Source organism: Lontra canadensis, unplaced genomic scaffold, assembly GCF_010015895.1.
Source record: "Lontra canadensis isolate GAN:19392208 unplaced genomic scaffold, GSC_riverotter_1.0 scaffold8, whole genome shotgun sequence".
Taxonomy (NCBI): Eukaryota; Metazoa; Chordata; class Mammalia; order Carnivora; family Mustelidae; genus Lontra; species Lontra canadensis.
The window spans coordinates 34,555,682-34,575,666 of NW_022631002.1; the positions used below are offsets into that span (position 1 = coordinate 34,555,682).

General features: G+C 35.5%; 1 protein-coding gene across 4 annotated transcripts in view; it reads right to left on the bottom strand.

Moving 5' to 3' along the window:
- PHKB (phosphorylase kinase regulatory subunit beta) overlaps positions 1 to 19,985 on the bottom strand; it is a 233,228-nt gene that overhangs the window by 109,998 nt on the left and 103,245 nt on the right. For all 4 annotated transcript variants that reach the window (XM_032854566.1, XM_032854563.1, XM_032854565.1 and 1 more), the window contains 4 exons: positions 13,263 to 13,326; positions 5,631 to 5,726; positions 3,892 to 4,089; positions 438 to 495 (listed from right to left, as the gene is read on the bottom strand). In XM_032854566.1, the coding sequence (XP_032710457.1) occupies positions 438 to 495; positions 3,892 to 4,089; positions 5,631 to 5,726; positions 13,263 to 13,326 (416 nt within the window). The remainder of the gene's footprint in view (positions 1 to 437; positions 496 to 3,891; positions 4,090 to 5,630; positions 5,727 to 13,262; positions 13,327 to 19,985) is intronic.

Below are 19,985 nucleotides of genomic sequence, written 5' to 3' on the forward strand. Positions count from 1 at the left end.
TTTTGTATGTAAATGATAAAAATAAAATTGGAAAAAAGTAATGCAAATATGTATATTATTCCATGAAATTGTTTTTAGGTCATGTTAACATTTAGAACTGATTATTGAATTTTAATTGAAATTTCTCTACTCTTAAGTGTAAATGTTATAGATATTCACAGTGTCAAAGATTACAATATCCATTACTACTATCCATAAAAATTTCTCTTTGCAAATATGAAAATATATTTTATAATTTCTTAAATACTTCAAAGTATTTTTGAACTCTTTAAATGATTTAATATTCACCCAGAAGCAGAAGAGTAGCATATAAAAATGCAGAGCAGTTAACATCACTGAAGTATAGTCTATTTTGCTAGCTGAAAGGGTCATATTTCATCTGCTTTTCTTTAAACCACTTATATCCCGTAGTTTAAATTTTAGAAAAGCTCACTTACCATCAATCATCATGTAAAGGAAAAATATGGGAAATTCACATTCAATGCCATCAAATAGCTAAAACATAAAATAAAATATTAAAAATTTCACTGAAGTTAATTATATTAGTTAGAACAATTATATTAATTAGAATAAATATATTAATTATATATGGAATAACTGTTAGAACAAAGATATATAGAAGTGTATAGATCATACTGTATAGTATAATGAATTATAGCATATAGGATATACATAGAAGTATATAGTAATAAGAAAATTAGACTGATATAAGTAGTTTAATTGCTTCTAAAAAAAATCTTAGAACTCTTGTTACTCAAAATCTAATTAATTTAATCCATCACACAGTAATCATTCATTCAACAAATATTTACTAAGTACTTAGTAATGCCTGGCACCAATTAGACAGAGGGCTATGAAAACAAATAAATAGAAAACCTGCCCTCAAATGCTCCTAGTCTAGTGGGGAGTCAGGCATGTAAATAAACTACTATAGTATTATATGAAATGTTTATACATGGTACGTCAGAAATACAGGAAAGGAAACACCTGAGTCTGCCCAAGGGTTGGGAAGGGATAATAGTACAGGAGATGCTTCAATTAAAACTTGATGGATTTCTTTGGGGAGAGGAGCTAAGGGAACTCTGTGCAGAGAAAGCAATAGTACAAACTACAGATACATGGAAGGACAAAGTTTGCTAAAGAAATAACCAGCAATTCAGTATTTTTGGAACAAGCAAGCAAGAAATCGAGAAAATTAATGCCCAAGAGGTGGCCCGGCCCAGGCCAGCCAGATCAGGAAAAACCTGGGAATCATGCTAAAAGACTGAGACTTGGATCTGGAAGTGACAGGGAAGCACTGATGAATACTGAACAGAATCAGATTTACTCATCAGATTTACTTACTAGTTGGAAAGCTGGCAGTACTGAACAGAGTTTTGGGGCAAGAAAAAGGAGACCAGGTGGAAGGCTACTTGGAAGCAATCCAGAGAAAATATGATAGCCTAAACTCAGATTTCTCAATTTCAGCACTACTGACATTTTGGGCCAAATAATTCCTTGTTGTACAGGCTACTCTACGCAGCGCGGAATCTTTACTAGCATCTCTGGCCTCTACCTTCCAGATGCCAGTAGCACCCACTAAGTTGTGACAATGAAAAACGTCTACTGATATTGTCAAATGTCTCCTGGGGCGCAAAATCCTTTGCTTAAGAATCACTAGCCTAAACCAAGGAGTTAATAGAGAGGAAGGGACAGACATTAAGATTTAAAGGAAGTTAAATCTGCTAGGCCTGGGGAGTGACAAAGAGAGCTAAATGAGACAGAAAAGCCTAAAATGACTCTCAGGTTTGGGGCTTGGGCAAAAGAGTGGGACTTGTCCAAAAGGCAGCTGGATACACATAGTACACCCAAGGGGAGATCTGGGGTGAAGAGTGATAGCTGAAGCTATGATTGCATGGATAGCATGAAAAAAGAATTAGGACTAAGGATGAAACTTGGGAGAAGAGCAATGTTTAGGAGGTGGACGAAGAAGAACCTGAAAAGACAATGACAGAAGAGGATTAAGAAGAATGTGATCACAGAAAATGGAGAATATTCCAAGAAAGAAGACTCAATGAAAACATACAAGTGCCAAGGAGATATTCAGTGAAAGAAGGTCAGAAAATCCTCCACTACCCAGTGACCTAAACTGACTGAAGCCAACAGGGCTACTGGAAAATGCTAAAGACAAAGAGGAGTATAACATAAAGCAGTGAGTAGGAGGCAAACAAGGAGACACACCAAGAACAGACTATGCTTTTCAGAAGTGTGGCTATAAGGAGAGAGAGAGGATTGGAGGAAGACAGGAATAAAGGTTTTGGTTTTGGTTTTAAATGAACACCACTGTGCTTATGCTGAGGGAAAAAAGCTGACTGGAGTTGGGGGAGAGCAAGACAGAAGGAAGGGAGAAGTGAGGAAGATGAGGAGGAAAAAAAGAAAGCAATAGAGACAGACATCCTTCTATCAGAGAAGAAAAGAAGTAAAAGAGAAGAGGATGGGGTGTACATATGGAGGGTTAGCTCAAGGATGAAGAAGAGAAAGCACCTTCTGTGAGACAGAGATGGAGGCAAGACTGGATGAAGAAGAGGTGCAGTGGAGGAGGGCAAATAGAAAAGAAAGGCTACCCAGTAAGAATTATAGTCTGGGAACTTGAACACAAATAGGGAAAAAGCTGGAAAAGCTTGTAAGGGAGTTCCTGGCAGAGTCACACAGCAGTACTGACAAGCAGTCAAATCAACAGTGAGGACTGAACCAAGATGGGTGTTCTGAATCTGGGGCGGCATCTGACTATAGCTGTGGCTTTCCACGCTGGTGCTCACCAGCAGATACACGGACACAGATCCTCTGCTGGACTGATCCAAAGATGAAAATCTGCAGGGTGGTAGTTACAGCAGGTCCAATTCAAATGTAAGAGCTACAAATCAGCTCAGGAAATGTATTAAGTAGAGAAGAAATATCTGAAGGTGCTTAAGAAATAAATGGATCTTTTGACTCAACCTAATAGACTGCTGTAAAGTTTCAAATATGTACACAATAACATCGCTCCTCATGCTTCCAGATGATAGTCAGTTGTTAAATTAAATAAGATGATAGATAGTTTCTCTAATTATCCAGCAAAACTAAGTGTGTACTAAATATTAAAAGAGTGGTATTTAACTGCCTAACAAATTATAAGGTACAATCTTGCCTAAACATTTTATATAGAGAGATTCGTAAGTCCCTACCTATCTTTAAAGTTATGACCATGCTAACAAAATTGTCAATCTATACCACTAAAGGAAAACCTTCAGCAATGTGGATGGATGCTTACCCTTTTTTTGAATGTTACAGTTTTCTGAACAGCTTAAAAATTCCTAGAATAAACCTAGATAAAATGGTATGTATGTGCATTTGAAATAAATGTTTTAAAACTGAAAATTTAGAGGACTATATTTCAAAGGGAAATGTCTACGTGAAATAGAAAAAAAGAGCATTTACTTAAGAGATTGAAAGTTGAATCACAAATTGGTATTTTCTTTTATATAAGGCATACAGTATGGAGCAGATAGGCAAAGTACTGAAAGTTCAGTTGAAAAATTCTTCATCCAATGAATCACCCCAGCCCAATATGAGCAAATGGGCTTCACTGCCAGTAAGGCTAATGCTTATCACTTACTCTGCGTCCAGAACCATTTGAAGCACTTTTAGACATATGTTAACTCACTGAATTATCATAAGAACCTCAGTAACAGGACAAATAATAGTAGCTATTATTATTTTACCAATGAAAAATATTAATCACACAGAGGTTTATTAACTTGCCCAAGGCCAAATAGCTAGTAACTGGCAGAGCCAGAGTTCAAACCCAAAAAGTCTGTTTCCTAAACTGGTGTTTTTGACTACTCTGTTTTGATATGAAATATTTTTTGATACCTTAATTTCAGCTGGTTTGTAGTAGCGTCTGTTGGGATCTTCCAATGATGTTCTATATCCATCTCTCAAGAAACGCTTAAATCCATATTTACCTTTTAATTTTCTAACCACTTTATCAAGTGTCTGGCTAAACAAAGCTTCATCATCCAGGGCAAATGCAGGATAACTGATGCAGGGTAGTAGGGCAGCATCTGTGTTCTGGAGGCAGTAAGAAAAAGAAGGGAATGTAAATGCCTGCAGTGATATGATCAGCATAGCCAAAGGAGAATCAGGGAGATGAAAAGTCAATAAGGTTATCCAACTGACAGTGAGATTGCTGTGCTCCAAGGGACAGACAGACATTTATATGATATGGTTTGGTGAACCAATAAAACTTTATCCATTAATAAGGAGTATTTTCAAGATTCAACACTGGATGCAAAGATATTAATTAAGGCAGTGTGTAAAAATTTAACACCGATAATTACTATTTATAACTTGGTCTGTCATAACATTGGTTTATAATGGTAAAAAACAGAAAATAATCTGAATGTCCAACAATTAGCTAAGTAAATTAGCAGCCATTAAAATGTATATTATAGAAATGTTTATAAATAGGGAAATATGTCCATTCATAGAACGAGGTTACCAAGCATTATAAATAATATTCTTCCAGGGGCGCCTGGGTGGTTCAGTGGGTTAAAGCCTCTGCCTTCAGTTCAGGTCATGATCCCAGGGTCCTGGGATCGAGCCCCACGTCGGGCTCTCTGCTCTGCAGGGAGCCTGCTTCCTCCTCTCTCTCTCTCTCTCTGCCTGCCTCTCTGCCTACTTGTGATCTCTGTCTGTCAAATAAATAAATAAAATCTTTAAAAATAATAATAATATTCTTCCAGTTTTATAAAATAAGAATAATATTACATATGTACATAAAAATGTGTGAAAACATATAAACTCAAATGCTATCATCCTAAAACTATAATTGAGTGGTAAAATAATGAGTGGATATTATATTATTACTGGCTTATTTTTGAGTTCTGCTTTATCATAATCTTGTCATATTTCTATAAAATTGTACTTCTTATTTTTTAATTTTTAAAAAATTTTTAAAGATTTTATTTATTTATTTGACAGACAGAGATCACAAGTAGGCAGAGAAGAAGGCAAAGAGAGAATGGGGGAAGCAGGCTCCCTGCCAAGCAGAGAGCTCAATGCGGGGCTTGATCCCAGGACCCTGAGATCATGACCTAAGCTGAAGGCAGAGGCTTAACCCACTGAGCCCCCAAATTGTACTTTTTAAATTATTATTTTATTTGGGGTGTTTTTTAAGAATAGAGGCACAAATAGCCCCTAGAAAAATCTGTAATCAGGTATTACAGGCATATAAAACTTTAAAGATGAATCACATGAGAGAAAAGAAACAAAGCAGGTAATTTTGATATTCAAAAGAAATATAAATCATGAAAAACATTTTTCTAATACTTTATGACCAAAAAATTCATTTTGGTATAATGTTGCTACTCTCTACACCCCCCCTCAAAAAATAGGTCTAGTTTTCTATAGTTCTACAGAAGAGCCAAGGACAAAGTAGGTTTGCCTACAGCTTTCCCCACTTCCTGAATGAAACCTCCACAAGACAGTGGACCAAAGGGCAACATTTCTTTCTCCTCATCTCTTCTGGCAACCTCTAACATTTTAAGCACTTGCTTGAGGAAGCAATCATAAATAGTAGTTCATATTCATTTATTATAAAAATATCTCACATGAGATCTTGATTCTCTGGGTAACAGTGAACACAAAGTTTGCCTATTGCGATTGTGAGCATCGAGATCCACAAATATAACCGACCAAGAGCAGCCCTGGAACGAGAGAAAACAAAACAAAACATTTTCTAAATCAAGAAAAAAGAACATGTAGAATGCTGGACATTTTGGCTGTAAGAAATCTCACAAACATATTAACATTGGTTGCATTTGAGAGTGTCATTACAGATGATTTTAATTTTCTTTTTTTTTTTTTAAGATTTTATTTATTTATTTGACAGAGAGAGATCACAAGTAGGCAGAGAGGCAGGCAGAGAGAGAGAGAGAGAGGAGGAAGCAGGCTCCCTGCTGAGCAGAGAGCCCGATGCGGGACTCGATCTCAGGACCCTGAGATCATGACCCGAGCTGTAGACAGAGGCTTAACCCACTGAGCCACCCAGGCGCCCAATTTTCTTTTTTATATTTTCAGTATTCCTCAAATTTCTTGCAATAAACATTAACTTTATAATCATAAAATATAAATGCTATTCTTACATTTTCCCTATTTCTTCTTAGTCTTTTATAATTCAAAATGTAGTGATTATAAGACACTAATCAATTAAGGATATTTGTTTTAATAAAGATAAAAATAGGTTAACTAGCATTTTTGGCAAGGAATAAAGCAAGAATTAATTAGGATGCACGAAATCTGAATTATACAGTCTTAAAAAGAACACTGATTGTATGATCAATCTATACAAACTTAGATACAATCTGGAATTAAAGCTGTAAAAACCATTTGATTAAAATATGAAGATAGGAACATCTCTAATAATAATAATTCATATAATGCTAGCTAATATTCATGATAAGCACTGTTCTTTATGCTTCACATGGATTATCTCACTTAATCCCCAATATGTAGATATTATTATCCCTATTTTAATGAAGAAGATGCTAACTCCTACCTTAACAGAGCAAGGGTTCAAAAATCAGGTTTTGACAGGGTAGCTCACATCTTAACTACTGAGTTATACAATTCCCACATTAAAAAATATTTTTCATGTAAGAACCAAAAACAAAAAAAAAAGATAGGTGTAACAAAAAAATGGCAATTGGTCTGATAACTAAGTTTTTTAAAGTTTACTATTTAGCCATTAGTACTTTCCATTTTCAAGGGCATAGTTATAAGTAAACATGGTTTTGTTCTTTTATTGGGGAGCTAAATATTTTGAAAACACAGGAAGCGAAATTGGAATACAAAGACTACTTCTACTATAAGAGAATACTCAGAAAAATACATGGAGAAAGGAAGAAGAGAACTCATAACTTTCATGTAAATCTCGACCAAATTTACACCAACTTCAAAGATGTATTCACCCTGAAACTAAAATACCTCAAATCAATCACCTAGACTGACACCCCAAATCTAGGACTACTGGGTCCTACATCCAAATAGTAGATTCAATATATGTATATTTTTCCTGTTAACCTGTTCATACATGAATATTAGCTCGTAAAATAGAATAATTTTTCATTCATAGTATCATTTCTTTTTTTTTTAAGATTTTATTTATTTGACAGAGATCACAAGTAGGCAGAGAAGCAGGCAGAGAGAGAGGAAGAAGCCCGCTCCCTGCTGAGAAGAGAGCCCGATGCGGGGCTCGATCCCAGGACCCTGGGATCATAACCTGAGCCGAAAGCAGAGGTTTTAACCCACTGAGCCACCCAGGCACCCCCATAGCATCATTTCTTAAATCTCTCTTAATTCTGATAATTAATAAATGAACAACGAATGAGTGAAGCTGACTCTCAACAATGAGATCAATGTTAAACTGTTCCTTCCTACAATTTGAAAGTCGCAACTACTCGTCTCTACCCACAAAATTGAGCCCAACAAAAGCTTGATGCAGTAGCTACCACTGTCAGTCAAGTGCTCTCTCCTTCAAGAAAAACAAAAAAGATAGGACTTGATCTCTTCTCTCAAGGAACTGACCCTGGTGATACACAGTCCCTAAACAATATGAATAACAAGCAAAACAAAAAGATAGTACATGGCAATACACAACTATGTACCAAATGACTGGCTTAGATGAAAGGCTACTAATGATAATAAACTTCTTAAATTAATAGGAGAAAAACAATAGGGAACTTGGGGGACTTTTTGGAGAAGGTAACTAGAATGATGAATTTTGGGGGAAAGAGGAGCAAGGAGGGTGGTTAGAACAAAGGAGCAGAGAAATAAATGGGTATGAGATGTTGGGAATCTGTGAGTATAGAAAATCAGATTTATGGTTTATCTTTAGGCTGATAATAAAGTTAATTGCATGCCAAATCAGTCTGCCTTGAATTGAATTTTTAAAAGATACAATCTAAGTAGGGAAACTTAAAAATAACGAAGTGAAATGGCAAGTTTGGCAATTCCTGACATTATCTGATTAATACAAACCGCCAACTTCTATTTTCTGGCCAAAATCAATGGCTTGTTAACCTAAATTCAAAGTATTTGTTTCAGGTCTCTTTCTCTGCCAGCTTCTAAGAAATATGCACAAAAGGAAAAACAATCTCATAATTTTACCATATTTTTAAAACTGAGATCAAGGTTAGTTAACTGTATTGTTTGGCTAACCTCTTAAAGAATACACCATGCTTTAGGTATATAACTCAGATTTACAGGAGGATAAAATTCATCCAAGGCCTTGGGTCACTATTCCTAATCAGAAGCAACTTTTTCTAAAAGCCATCAAGGAAAACCTACATATGGAATTAATTATCACCTTCCTTAAATTATCAGACACATTAATTTTAGGACTGTAAACTTGAAAGGAAGCTACATATGTCTCCATTGCTTTGAACACTTTTCATAATATGAGCAATCTCTCCAGTCATCACCTTTTAGATTCTGGCCTCAGCTCATCTGTTAGTATCTTAATTTCGCCAGTTAAAAACACATTATATGAAAGGATGTTTTATATGTATATGTCACTGCAAAATACCTGATTAGCTTTGGATATTTTATTTTCATCTTCCATTTCCTGAAATCATCACAATTCTGCCATAATATCTTAACTCCAGCAAAAGAACATATTTTAAGACTGGTAGTTCAAACTTTAATCTCCAAATTGAGTTTCTGCAATTGTGTCCTAGTAAATACACTAGAATTTGTTTCAACCTGACTGCCATCATGGGTACTTGAGTTTCAGTGGTGGGTAAGATCTGCACTGAACCATCTACCCAGGTTTCATGACCACAACAAACATTTCTGAGATGGTATCAAGGGTGACATCTATGACTATAAGACACTACTGATCTCTTTAGTTTCAATTCAAAGTGAAATGATTTGAAGGACTGTCTGGGTCTTTCTTTTCCTCATTAATCACTTCTTTGAACCTGAGCTAATGGGCTTGCTGGCTTCATCCAGCATCAAAGAACCAAACAATGAAACTGGTTAGTATATCTACAATACATGAAATCATTTCTATTCTTCTGAAAACAAAACCAACACCACTCTGATGACACCACAGTCTTCCCTAGTTCAGTATCAGGCTATCTCTTAGCTTTGTGGTAGATCCTGGAAATCTGTTTTCTTACAGAAATAATATTTGCTGATAGGCCTTACCCCTCTGTACCATGGCTATGGGTGGCCATGGGTGTAGAAATAGGCAGCTTTTACATACTGACCAAACAGTAGCCTCTAGTAGCCCTTCCCACAAGCCACGCTTCTTTTCTCTACAAAAGATCCTACTCACATTTTCAAACTACAGAAAGAGATGAACCTGAGAGTTAATTCTCAGGGTTTTAGAAAAGCAGAGCTGAGACTCAGACCCAGGAATCATGAAACTGTTGCTAACAATGCCAATGACATTTGCTGAGTGTAAATTATGATTTATTTAAGTATTACATCTAATAATATTTCTGTATATTGTCATCATATTTATACAGGATATATTTTGAAATCATCATGAAATATGTAATTCTCACATTGAGGATTATATGAGTTATATTTCTAAATGCTAGAAACTAGCCTTTATTATAAACTTTCCAGTAAAGAAATTAGGTCATTTTATCATACATTTTTTTTAGGTATTCTCTCACAAAAGAAAATAAGTTTTGAAAATAGTTTCAGAGTAAACATTTTATTTTATTTTTTAAAAAGATTTTATTTATTTATTTGTCAGAAAGAGAGAGAGAGAGAGCACAAGAAGGGGGAGCAGTGGGCAGAGGGAGAAGCATACTCCCAGCTTAGCAGGGAGTCCAATGTAGGACTTGACTACAGCACCTTGAGACCATGACCTGAGTCGAAGGCAGACGCTTAACCAATTGAACTGCCCAGGCGTCCCCCTTTCTTTTTTTTTTTTTTTTTTTTAAGATTTTATTCATCGAGCAAATATTTAAATAATGGGTTTTTCCTTGAATAATAAAGCAAGTCTAGTATTTTAAAAAAGAAAGGATGTAGAAATACAAGATAGTCATAATGAAAATGAAAAGCTTTTCCCACCCAATAATTCCCATAAAAATAAAAATTAACATTCATCTTATACACTGAAGTACACAAAGGGCAAAAGGCAAGCCTTTCACATTGTTCAATATATGAATTCCTCCTTCAAAAGTTCAATAATTAAGAAGAAAATAGTGCAGTCAAATGTACAAACTCTCAGTTATAAAATAAATCTTGGGGATGTAATGTATAGCATGGTGATTATAGTTAATAATATTGTATTTGTATATTTGAGTGTTGCTAAGTAAATAGATCTTAAAATCTATCACAAGAAAAAAAATTCTACCTATGTATGTTGGTGGATGATAGTTGATTAATTAGAATTAATGTGGTGATCATTTTGCAACATGTACAAATATCTAGTCATTGTCACAGACCTGAAATTAATGTTATATATCAATTCTATCTTAGTAAAAATCTTAAATAATTTAATTCAAAAAAAAGAAAGAAAAGCCTTAAGAGTTTTCCAAGAATTAGCATAGCTGACACCTCTAAAGGTGGAAAGCATTCAAGATCCATGATTTCCTGTACTAACAGCTGATATTCCAGATTCATTAGCAAATGGCTTTGGTTTAATTCCTGGGTTTGCCTCTGTTTCATGACCTGCAAAAAGCCATCTCAACTCTCTGACCATTCATTTTGAGAGAAGGGCCCTTCCAGCTCCAAAGATCTATGACTTAAAGAGGTTTCTTCGTTTGAACAAAAACATTTCTTTGTTATATTAGTTCTTTTTCTAGCTACTGATTTGAGAGACCACAGCTCTTTTAAGCACATAAAGCAATATTATAAGATGATAAAACACTAAAAAGATCACATAATTTTTAAATGTGGTACTGTTTAGCAGGTACCTTTTTTATTTCATTGCTATAGTGATGGGAATTTGCAAAACTAGCTCTGATTATCCAAAAAGAAAGGAAGACGAAGAGGGGTTCTACTTGCAATAGGTAACATCTGTGTGGCTATAGGAATAAAGCATTATTTATCTAAATTTCTACCTGAAATAATCAAAGAATAGTCCAGTCAGTGAACATTTGGTGTATAACTCTGCCAGAAATACAAGCTAAACAAGGTCAAGAATGAACTCTGCTTTGGGACGCCTGGGTGGCTCAGTCAGTTAAGTGTCTGCCTTCAGCTCAGGTCCTGATCCAAGGGTTCTGGGATCAAGTTCCACATCGGGCTCCTTGCTCTGTGAGGAGCCTGCTTCTCCCTCTGCCTGTCACTCCCCCTGCTTGTGCACTCACGCTCTCTCTCTCTCTCTCTCTCATTCTGGCAAATAAATAAATAAAATTTAAAAAAAAAAAAAAGAATGAACTTGCTTAGAGCAGTTGTTCTCATCCTTGGCTGTGCATTAGAATTTCTGGGTAGTACAGGAAAACTTCAATACCCAGGCCTCCTCCAGACCAATTCAAATCTCTACAGCTAAAGCCCACACATCAGTATTGGTTAAGTTCCTCAGATAAGTCGCATGCACAGTCAAGATTGAGAAATTATGGCTGGGTAACGATACTGGCAATATACTTATAACTCAAAATCAGAATGCATAAAAAAGCAAGCAGTTCAGTGCTTTTAGAGTTATGGCTAAGAGATCTCTGAGAGCTTTCTGGGAAAAGCAGGCTGAAGGCAGAGCCCTGAGAGATAGGGAGTTGGGAAAGGTGCAATTATGTGTGTGGGTATCTGGATAGGTGCAGGGGGTATATACAAGATACATAAGCTACATATGCTAAGATTCCAGTATACCAAAGGAGATGGCACAGCTGCAAAAAAAGAGCTGACCACTACTTCAGAACATCCAACCATACAACTCTACTCGGCCACTATTTGGTAGGCCATGGAGAACAGAAAAGCAAGACCTGCATCTTTTCAGACTATTGCTGTAACACTACTGGTTTAGTCCATGAGTCTTCTCCATCTCTTTGAGACACCCTCTAGAGGTTTTTCAGTCCAATCTCCTCATGTCCTTTCTTTAGAATTACCGTTAATCCATTAATAGTAATGAGAGATAACACTTACTGAGGGTTTAATCTTTGCCAAGCACTAAACTAATTGTTTTTTAATTGTATGAAAACCTTCTATGTTAGATCCTAGTATCAAAGTTATAGAGCTCACTGGTAGGGGTACAGAGCAGACAATGATCCTATTTCCTGACTCGAAAAACAATGTCACTCCTTTTTGCTATATGCCAACTTGAACTTTTATTAAATTCAAGACCTGTAATTAAATTACAACTGCCATAACAGAAACCATGTCACATTTTGCAGATCTGAATAAGTTCCTAAAATGTATCTCCACTGACTTAGCATTTTAATAGCTTAGGGTTAATCATAGCATCAGCTGGAAACTTCTTTTACCCTCCCATCTTAAAAATCCAGAGATTGCTAAAGAAAATTAGCCTACTCCTTGATTGAGAAAAGTAACCTGTATTCCTACATATTATTGCTTTCCATTGACAAATCAGTCCATGGTCACTTGATTAGGTGTAGAAATTGGTTAAACATCTTATGAAAATTTAAGGCAACCCTCGGGATTTCCTTTTTATCCCAAAGAAAAAGAGATTTAAACATAAAATTACAGCTAGCTGAGGGTTAAGCTAGGATCAAAGTTTCCAATTCTTTGGCTGCACATATTACACAAATTCTCCTCTGTGTGAGATATACATTGATATATATCATACTGAAATCAACATGGGAACTGACACAGAAAATATATGATTTGTAATATCAAGAATATTTAAAAATGTGAAAACGGGGTGCTCGGCTGGCTCAGTCGGTAGAGCGTGCAACACTTGATCTTGGGGTTGTGAGTTTGAGCCCCATGATGGACATAGAGCTTACTTAAAAGAGAGAGAAAGAGAGAGAGAGAGAAATAAAAATGTGAAAGTGCAATAAGAGATTTGGGGGAAAAGTTACCGAACAAAGAAAATGAGAATTCTTTTTCAAAAGGTATTTTTAAATTAAGCAATGTGTTTTACTTAGAAAAATATGATTTAACTGGAAAATCATATTCAAAGGAAAGGCTGATCAACCATGAGCTGCTACATAAATTTCAGACATTCTTCGATCATAAGGAATGACCTGATAAATGACCAAATTAATTAATCATGCAATTCAACAAAATAATCAGTTTGTTGTTGATATTCCTGTTTTGTTTTATTTTACCTGATTGCCAAAGAGGTTGAATCCATTAATTGCTTCTAGAGCTGCTTTTGCTAAGCCAACAGAGCTAAAAGAAAAAAGAAAATCCTTTAGAATTCTGATATCTGGCTACAAAATAAGAACGATTATCTAATGAATATTCACAAGTAAGTTTCTTTATTAACACTTATAATAACTTCCATGAGAAAAATAATGTCTAAGAGACTCTAATCTGACATTTCACTATTTTAATTTTTCTTTTTTATGGGTAGTGATCTTCTGGGGAAAATATTTCTAAGTTCACCTTGATCTGGACAAATAATCATACTATTGATGGGAGTAGTTTTAATCCCAGTATCATTTATATTCACTAACCCAAGGGAAAAAAAAAGATGAACTTTAGAGGAAGGTGTATTATGATGACATGTACTCAATAATAAGCAGGTTGGGCATCATTAGTTCAGACCAATTTAACAGAGCTTTCCTGCCATCAACACTGAGCCTTAAAAAAGATCTTGTATGTCATACACTTACCAGAGTTTAGTAAGAGCTTAATATACCCATTCAAACACTCTTAGCTTAGGGTCCAATAAAATAGGCATTATTTTATACTCAACAACTTGATCACCACACCTCTCATTTTTTGCCACATTCTTCTCTTTGCATAAAATGTGTACTCCTTTGGCCTCTCAAATGCCATATACAATAGTGCTGAAAAATGGAAAGATCCCAATTTCGCTAAAAATGTGACACTGTTGGGATCCTGGATGGCTCAGTCAGTTAAGCATCTGCCTTTGGCTCAGGTTATGATCTCACAGTCCTGGGATGGAGTCCCATATCTGGCTCTTTGCTCAGTGGGGAGTCTGCTTCTCCCTCTGCCTGCTGCTCTCCCTGCTTGTAAGCTCTCTCTCTCTGACAAATAAATAAAGTCTTTAAAATAAAATCAAAAAAAGAAAAATTGAAGACAAGATGATACTGTCATCTTATAAATGTTAACCTTTAAATATTTTAGATCAAATATCTAGTTTATTGCACTTACTGTGATTTTTTTGTTTTTACTTAAAGCAACAACATATGCCATTAATATCTTCTGAAAATAATGGTCTATAATCATCTAAGCATTTCTTTAAAGCAGTGATTACAAAAGTATGGTCCCCAAAGCAGTAGCATTCTCTGGGAACTTATTAGAAATGTCAGTTCTCACTCCTCTCTGGGAGTGGAATCCAACAATTAGTGTTTAAAAGCCCTCTAGGTGTTGGGCGCTTGGGTGGCTCAGTGGGTTAAGCCTCTGCCTTATGCTCAGGTCATGATCCCATGGTCCTGGGATTGAGGCCTGCACTGGGGTCTCTGCTCAGGGGGGAGCCTGCTTCTCCCTCTCTCTGCCTGCCTCTCTACCTGCTTGTGATCGCTCTCTCTGTCAAATAAATAAAATCCTTTTAAAAAATAAAAATAAAAGACCTCTAGGTGCTTGAATGTGTTTTAAATTGAGAACCACTGTTCTAAGCTATTCATGTCACAATGATCCCCATTTTCTATGAGTTGTTTACATGAAATGTTCTCAAGTAAGCACTACTTTAATTACAGGATAGGGAAACTTATTTTGAAAGAATGGAAAAAAGGTGGGAAACTTATTTTGAAATATGTGAATGGAAAGGTGGAGTAGATATAACTTTCCCTAATTCCTCTCACTAAATACAACTAAAAACCTTGGACACTTTTCAAGTAAACATAAAAAGGTTCAGAAAATGGAAATAAGGCAGACTGGCTAAGAACCTCAAGATTCTAGGAACAACACTTTTTTGCCTCATACATAACAGACTTAAAGAAGCCAACAACTAGGAATGCCAGTAGGTGCATATACAAAAAGCCCCAACAAAAGCCTGCTCTCTTTAGCCAAAGGACCAGGAAAAGAGCAAAAACTTTTAGACAATAACCATTCAGAAAAAAATTGTAGACTTAGCCCCACCCAGTCCTATAAAGGCTGAGTAGAAAACCTAGACTTTTACATTCTAAGTCTATAATGAGGAACCATACCCATTCACCAATCCTCCCAGCTCTGATGGTGTCACAAAAGTCCAAGGAGGAAGCCAAGACTTTTCATTCCCAACAGGTAGTAAGAAGGCTCCTCATACTGTGAAGATTATACAGAGAGTCTAGATTTCTACTCCTACCCATCAGTAATGAAATGAACCTCCTTGTCCTGCTGGGACAGCATCAGAGGAAGTCCACTGAAGAGTCACGACTTTCACTAATGTCCAGTTGTAAGGAGACTACAACCTTTTGTATCCTTTCCAGCTAGGCAGGTTATCAGTGGAAGCCTATTGGGGAACTATACATCTCATCCAGACCCAGAAGTAACAAAGAATCTCCATCTTGGGTGTCAACAAAAAACCTGGCAATACATTCTCACCTGGCAATAATACAGTGATGCTCCTGTCCCCTGCCATTACCAGAGTGGTATCAATAAAATACAGTTAAAGTAAAAAGTTAAAAAAAAAGATTCAGGGTTTATAATACCCAAATGTGTATGTCTCAATAAAAAAAAAATCACTCATTATATCTAAAAACAGAAAGATCTCAAACTGAATAAAAAAGACAATCAATAAATCCTAACACTGAGATGAAAAAGATGTTAGAATTATGGGACAAAATTTTAAAGCAGCCACGATAAAAAAATGCTTCATTGAGCAATCATAAATATGAGTGAAACATATGAAAAGACAGAAAGCCTCAGCTAAGAAACAGATAGTCTCAGCAATTTCAATTCAATATTAGAATTGAAAAATACAATAATCAAAGCAAAAAGCTCAATAGACAGGATTGATGGCAGGAAGGAAAAGACAGAAGAAAAAATAACTAAATTAAAAGATAAAACAAAGCAAAAGAGAGAAAATAGACTGTTAAAAAAAAAAGAAAAAGAAAAATGAAGAGAGCCTCAGGGACCTGTGGGACATCTAACATTCATATCATCGAACTCCCTGAAGGAGAGCGGAGAAAGGACAGGGCTAAAAAAAGTACCTGAAATAACGGCAGAAAACTTCACAATCAGCAAAAGACTAAAGCTACAGATTCAAGCAGCTAACTCAAACAGAATAAAATAAAAAAGTCCATGCTAGGAAACACCATAAGTCTTGAAAACTAATACAAATTAAAAATATTTAAAAGGGGTGCCTGGTTGGCTCAGTGGGTGGAGTGAACAACTCTTGATCTCAGGGTTCTGAGTTCGAGTCCCAGGCTGGGTGTGGAGATTACTTAAAAATTAAAAATCTTATTAAAAAAAAAATCTTGAAAGTAGCCAGAGAAAAACACCTGACCTATAGGAGGAAAAACAACTGAGTAACAGTGACTTATCAGAAACCATGAAGGCTAAAAGGATGTGCCATGAAACTTTTTAAGCACTGAAAGAAAAGAACTGTCAACTCTGGATCTTATATGGGTAAATACATTTGTTTATCTATCAACTTATCTATCTGAGCTAGACATTCTCAGAAAGAAGAAAAATAAGAGATATGTCACCAGCAGATCTACTCTAAAAGTGTGATTTAAATAAGTTCTCAAAATAGAAAGGAAATGATAGAAAGAGGGAAAGAAAAGAACAACCTTGGAACAATCAAAAAGGAAGAAAGAATATGGTAAGCAAAATATGGGTAAATATAACAGGCTTTTCTTCTCCTCTTACATTTTATAAATTATGTGTAATAATTACAGCAAAAGTTGTAAAACTGTGGTTGTAAACATATTGGAGAGGAAATACTTAAGATATTATATTATAGGTGGGCAAAAGTAATTCTCTATTTCCCTCCAACTGGTACAATCATATCATCAATAAGCTTGACCTGTTATGTATAAATAATGTAATACCTACAGCAACCACTAAAAATCTACACAAAAAGATACATTCAAATCCAATATACATAAATCAAAATGGAATTCTAAAAAATGTAAAAGAACTTACAGGAAGGTAGAAGAAGAAAAACAGAGAAATGAAAAACAGAGAGAATAAACACAAAACAGAAATAAAATGGCAGACTTAACCCCAAACACATCAGTAAGATCTAACTATACCAATTAAAAGAAAGATTGGCAGAGTTGATTTAAAAATATGATCTGGGGGGCACCTGGGTGGCTCAGTGGGTTAAAGCCTCTGCCTTTAGCTCACGTCATGATCCCAGAGTCCTGGGATCGAGGCCCGAATCAGGCTCTCTGCTCAGCAGGGAGCCTGCTTCCTCCTCTCTCTCTCTCTGCCTGCCTCTCTGCCTACTTGTGATCTCTGTCTGTCAAATAAATAGATAAATAAAATCTTAAAAAAAAATGATCTGGGGTGCCTGGGTGGCTCAGTTGGTGAAGCATCTGCCTTTAGTTCAGACCCCTGGGACTGAATCCCACTTTGGGCTCCCTGCTCAGCAGGAAGTCTGCTTCTCCCTCTCCGCCTGTCCCTCCCCCACCTCCACTTGTGCTTGCTTTTGCTCTCTCTCAAATAAATAAATAATATCTTTTAAAAAACAACAAAAAACAAAAATAACCATGACCCAATGATGTATCATCCGTAAGAAACTCAACTGAATTCTAACAATATAGGCAGACTGAAAGTAAAAGGATAAAAAGAGAAATATCACACAAACATTAATTTAAAAAAAGCAAGAGTGACCAAAAGAAGAGAAAGAGCAAGAGTGACTATTTAACATCAGATAAAGTAGACAGCAGAGCAAAGAAAATTACTGGAGACAGAGAGGGATATTATATAATAATTAAATGGTCAATTCAACAAGGAGACATAGCAATCTTAAATGTGCATGCATCAAATAAATGAGCTGCACCATACATGAAGCAAAATTGACAGAACTAAAAGGACATAGAGACAAAACCACAAATATAGTTGGGGAGTCAACACTCCTCTCTCAACAATTAGTAGAATGACTAGACATAAAATCAACAAAGATAGAGAAGAACCTTTAGCCAGCGGAATCTAATCAATATTTTTATAACCTTATTGCTATGGACCAAATTATGTCCCCCAAATACACATACATTAAGGTCCCAACCCTTACTTTTATATATTTGAAGATGAGGTCTTTAGAAAGTAATCTGGTTTAGATTAGGTCATGAGGATGTGGCCTTCATGATGGCATTAGTATCCCTATAAGAAGAGATACCAGAGATTTTCCTTTCTCTCTCCTCTGCCATGAGAAAAATATAAAAGAACTGAAATCATAACATGTTCTCTGACTACAATGGCATCACACTAGGATCAACAATAGAAAGACAACAGGAAAATCTATCAACACTTGTAACAAAACAATACATGCCCATCTACACAATTCACGTAGGCCAAATAGGAAGTCTCAGGTAAAATTTAAAAAATATACTTAACATGAAAAGGAAAATAGAACACCGAAGGTTGTGTGGCAAAGGTAAAGCAATGTTGAGAGAGAAATTTATAACACTAAATGCATATCCTAGAAAAAAGAAAAAAAAAGCCTCAAATTAATTATCTAAGCTCTAACATAAAGAACCTGGAAGAGAGCAAAATAAACCCAAAGCAAACTAAAAAATATATAGAGAGATGAGAGCAGAAATCAATGACATTAAAAATAGAAAATAATAAAATTTATGAAACAACTGATTCTTTGAAAAGCTGGTAAATCACTAGCAGGGCTGTCAAAGAAATAAAACAATAGAAATGACCAATATTAGGAATAAAAAAGGAAATATCATTACAGACATAGCAGACATCAAAAGGGTAATAAGGAAACACTACAAATAATTCTACATACATAAATTTGACAGCTTACTAAAAAAATCAATCAATTCCCAGAAAAGCATTAACTACTATTACTTCCCAATATGAAATAAATCATTTGAATATCCTCATAACTTTTAAGGATATTTAATCCATAATTTTAAAAGAGCCAAAAAAATAATAAATCTCCAAGCCTAGCTGATTTGATTAGAGAATTTTATCAAACATTTAAAAAAAAAAAGTTAAAACCAATTCTATACACTCTTTTTCAGAAAACAGGAAAGAAAGTACTTTGGGTTTTATTTTACGAAGCTAGCATTACTGTAATACTAAAACCAGACAAAGGCAATACACAAAAAACAATTATACAGCATCATCCCTTATATGTGTATGTGTGTGTGGGGGGGTTGTGTGTGTGTGTGTGTGTATTACCAAAAAGAATTTAGCAACATATAAAATGAACTACCCTGACCATAACTAACCAAGTGGAGTTGATCCCAGGGACACAAGGCAGGTTCAACAATCAAAAATCAATCAATGTAATCCACCATAATATTAACAGGCTAAAGAAGAAAAATCACAAGATCACATCAAGTCTGTGTAGTATTGGTGGAGGGATAAACACATAGAACCCAGAAAGAGACTGACGCAAATATACCCACTTTATTTTTAACAGGAGCACAAAGGCATTTCAATGGAGGAATGATAGTCTTTTTTTAAAATTTATTTTATTTTTTTAAGATTTATTTATTTATTTATTTGACAGAGAGAGAGAGCGAGATCACAAGTAGGCAGAGAGGCAGGCAGAGAGAGAGGGGGAAGCAGTCTCCTCGCTGAGCAGAGAGCCCGATGTGGGGCTCGATCCCAAGACCCTAAGATCACGACATGAGCCAAAGGCAGAGGCTTAACCTACTGACCTACACAGGCATCCCGGAATGATAATCTTTTTAACAAAGGCAAATGATGCTGAACAATTGGACATTCTTAGGTAAAAAAGGAAAAAAGGA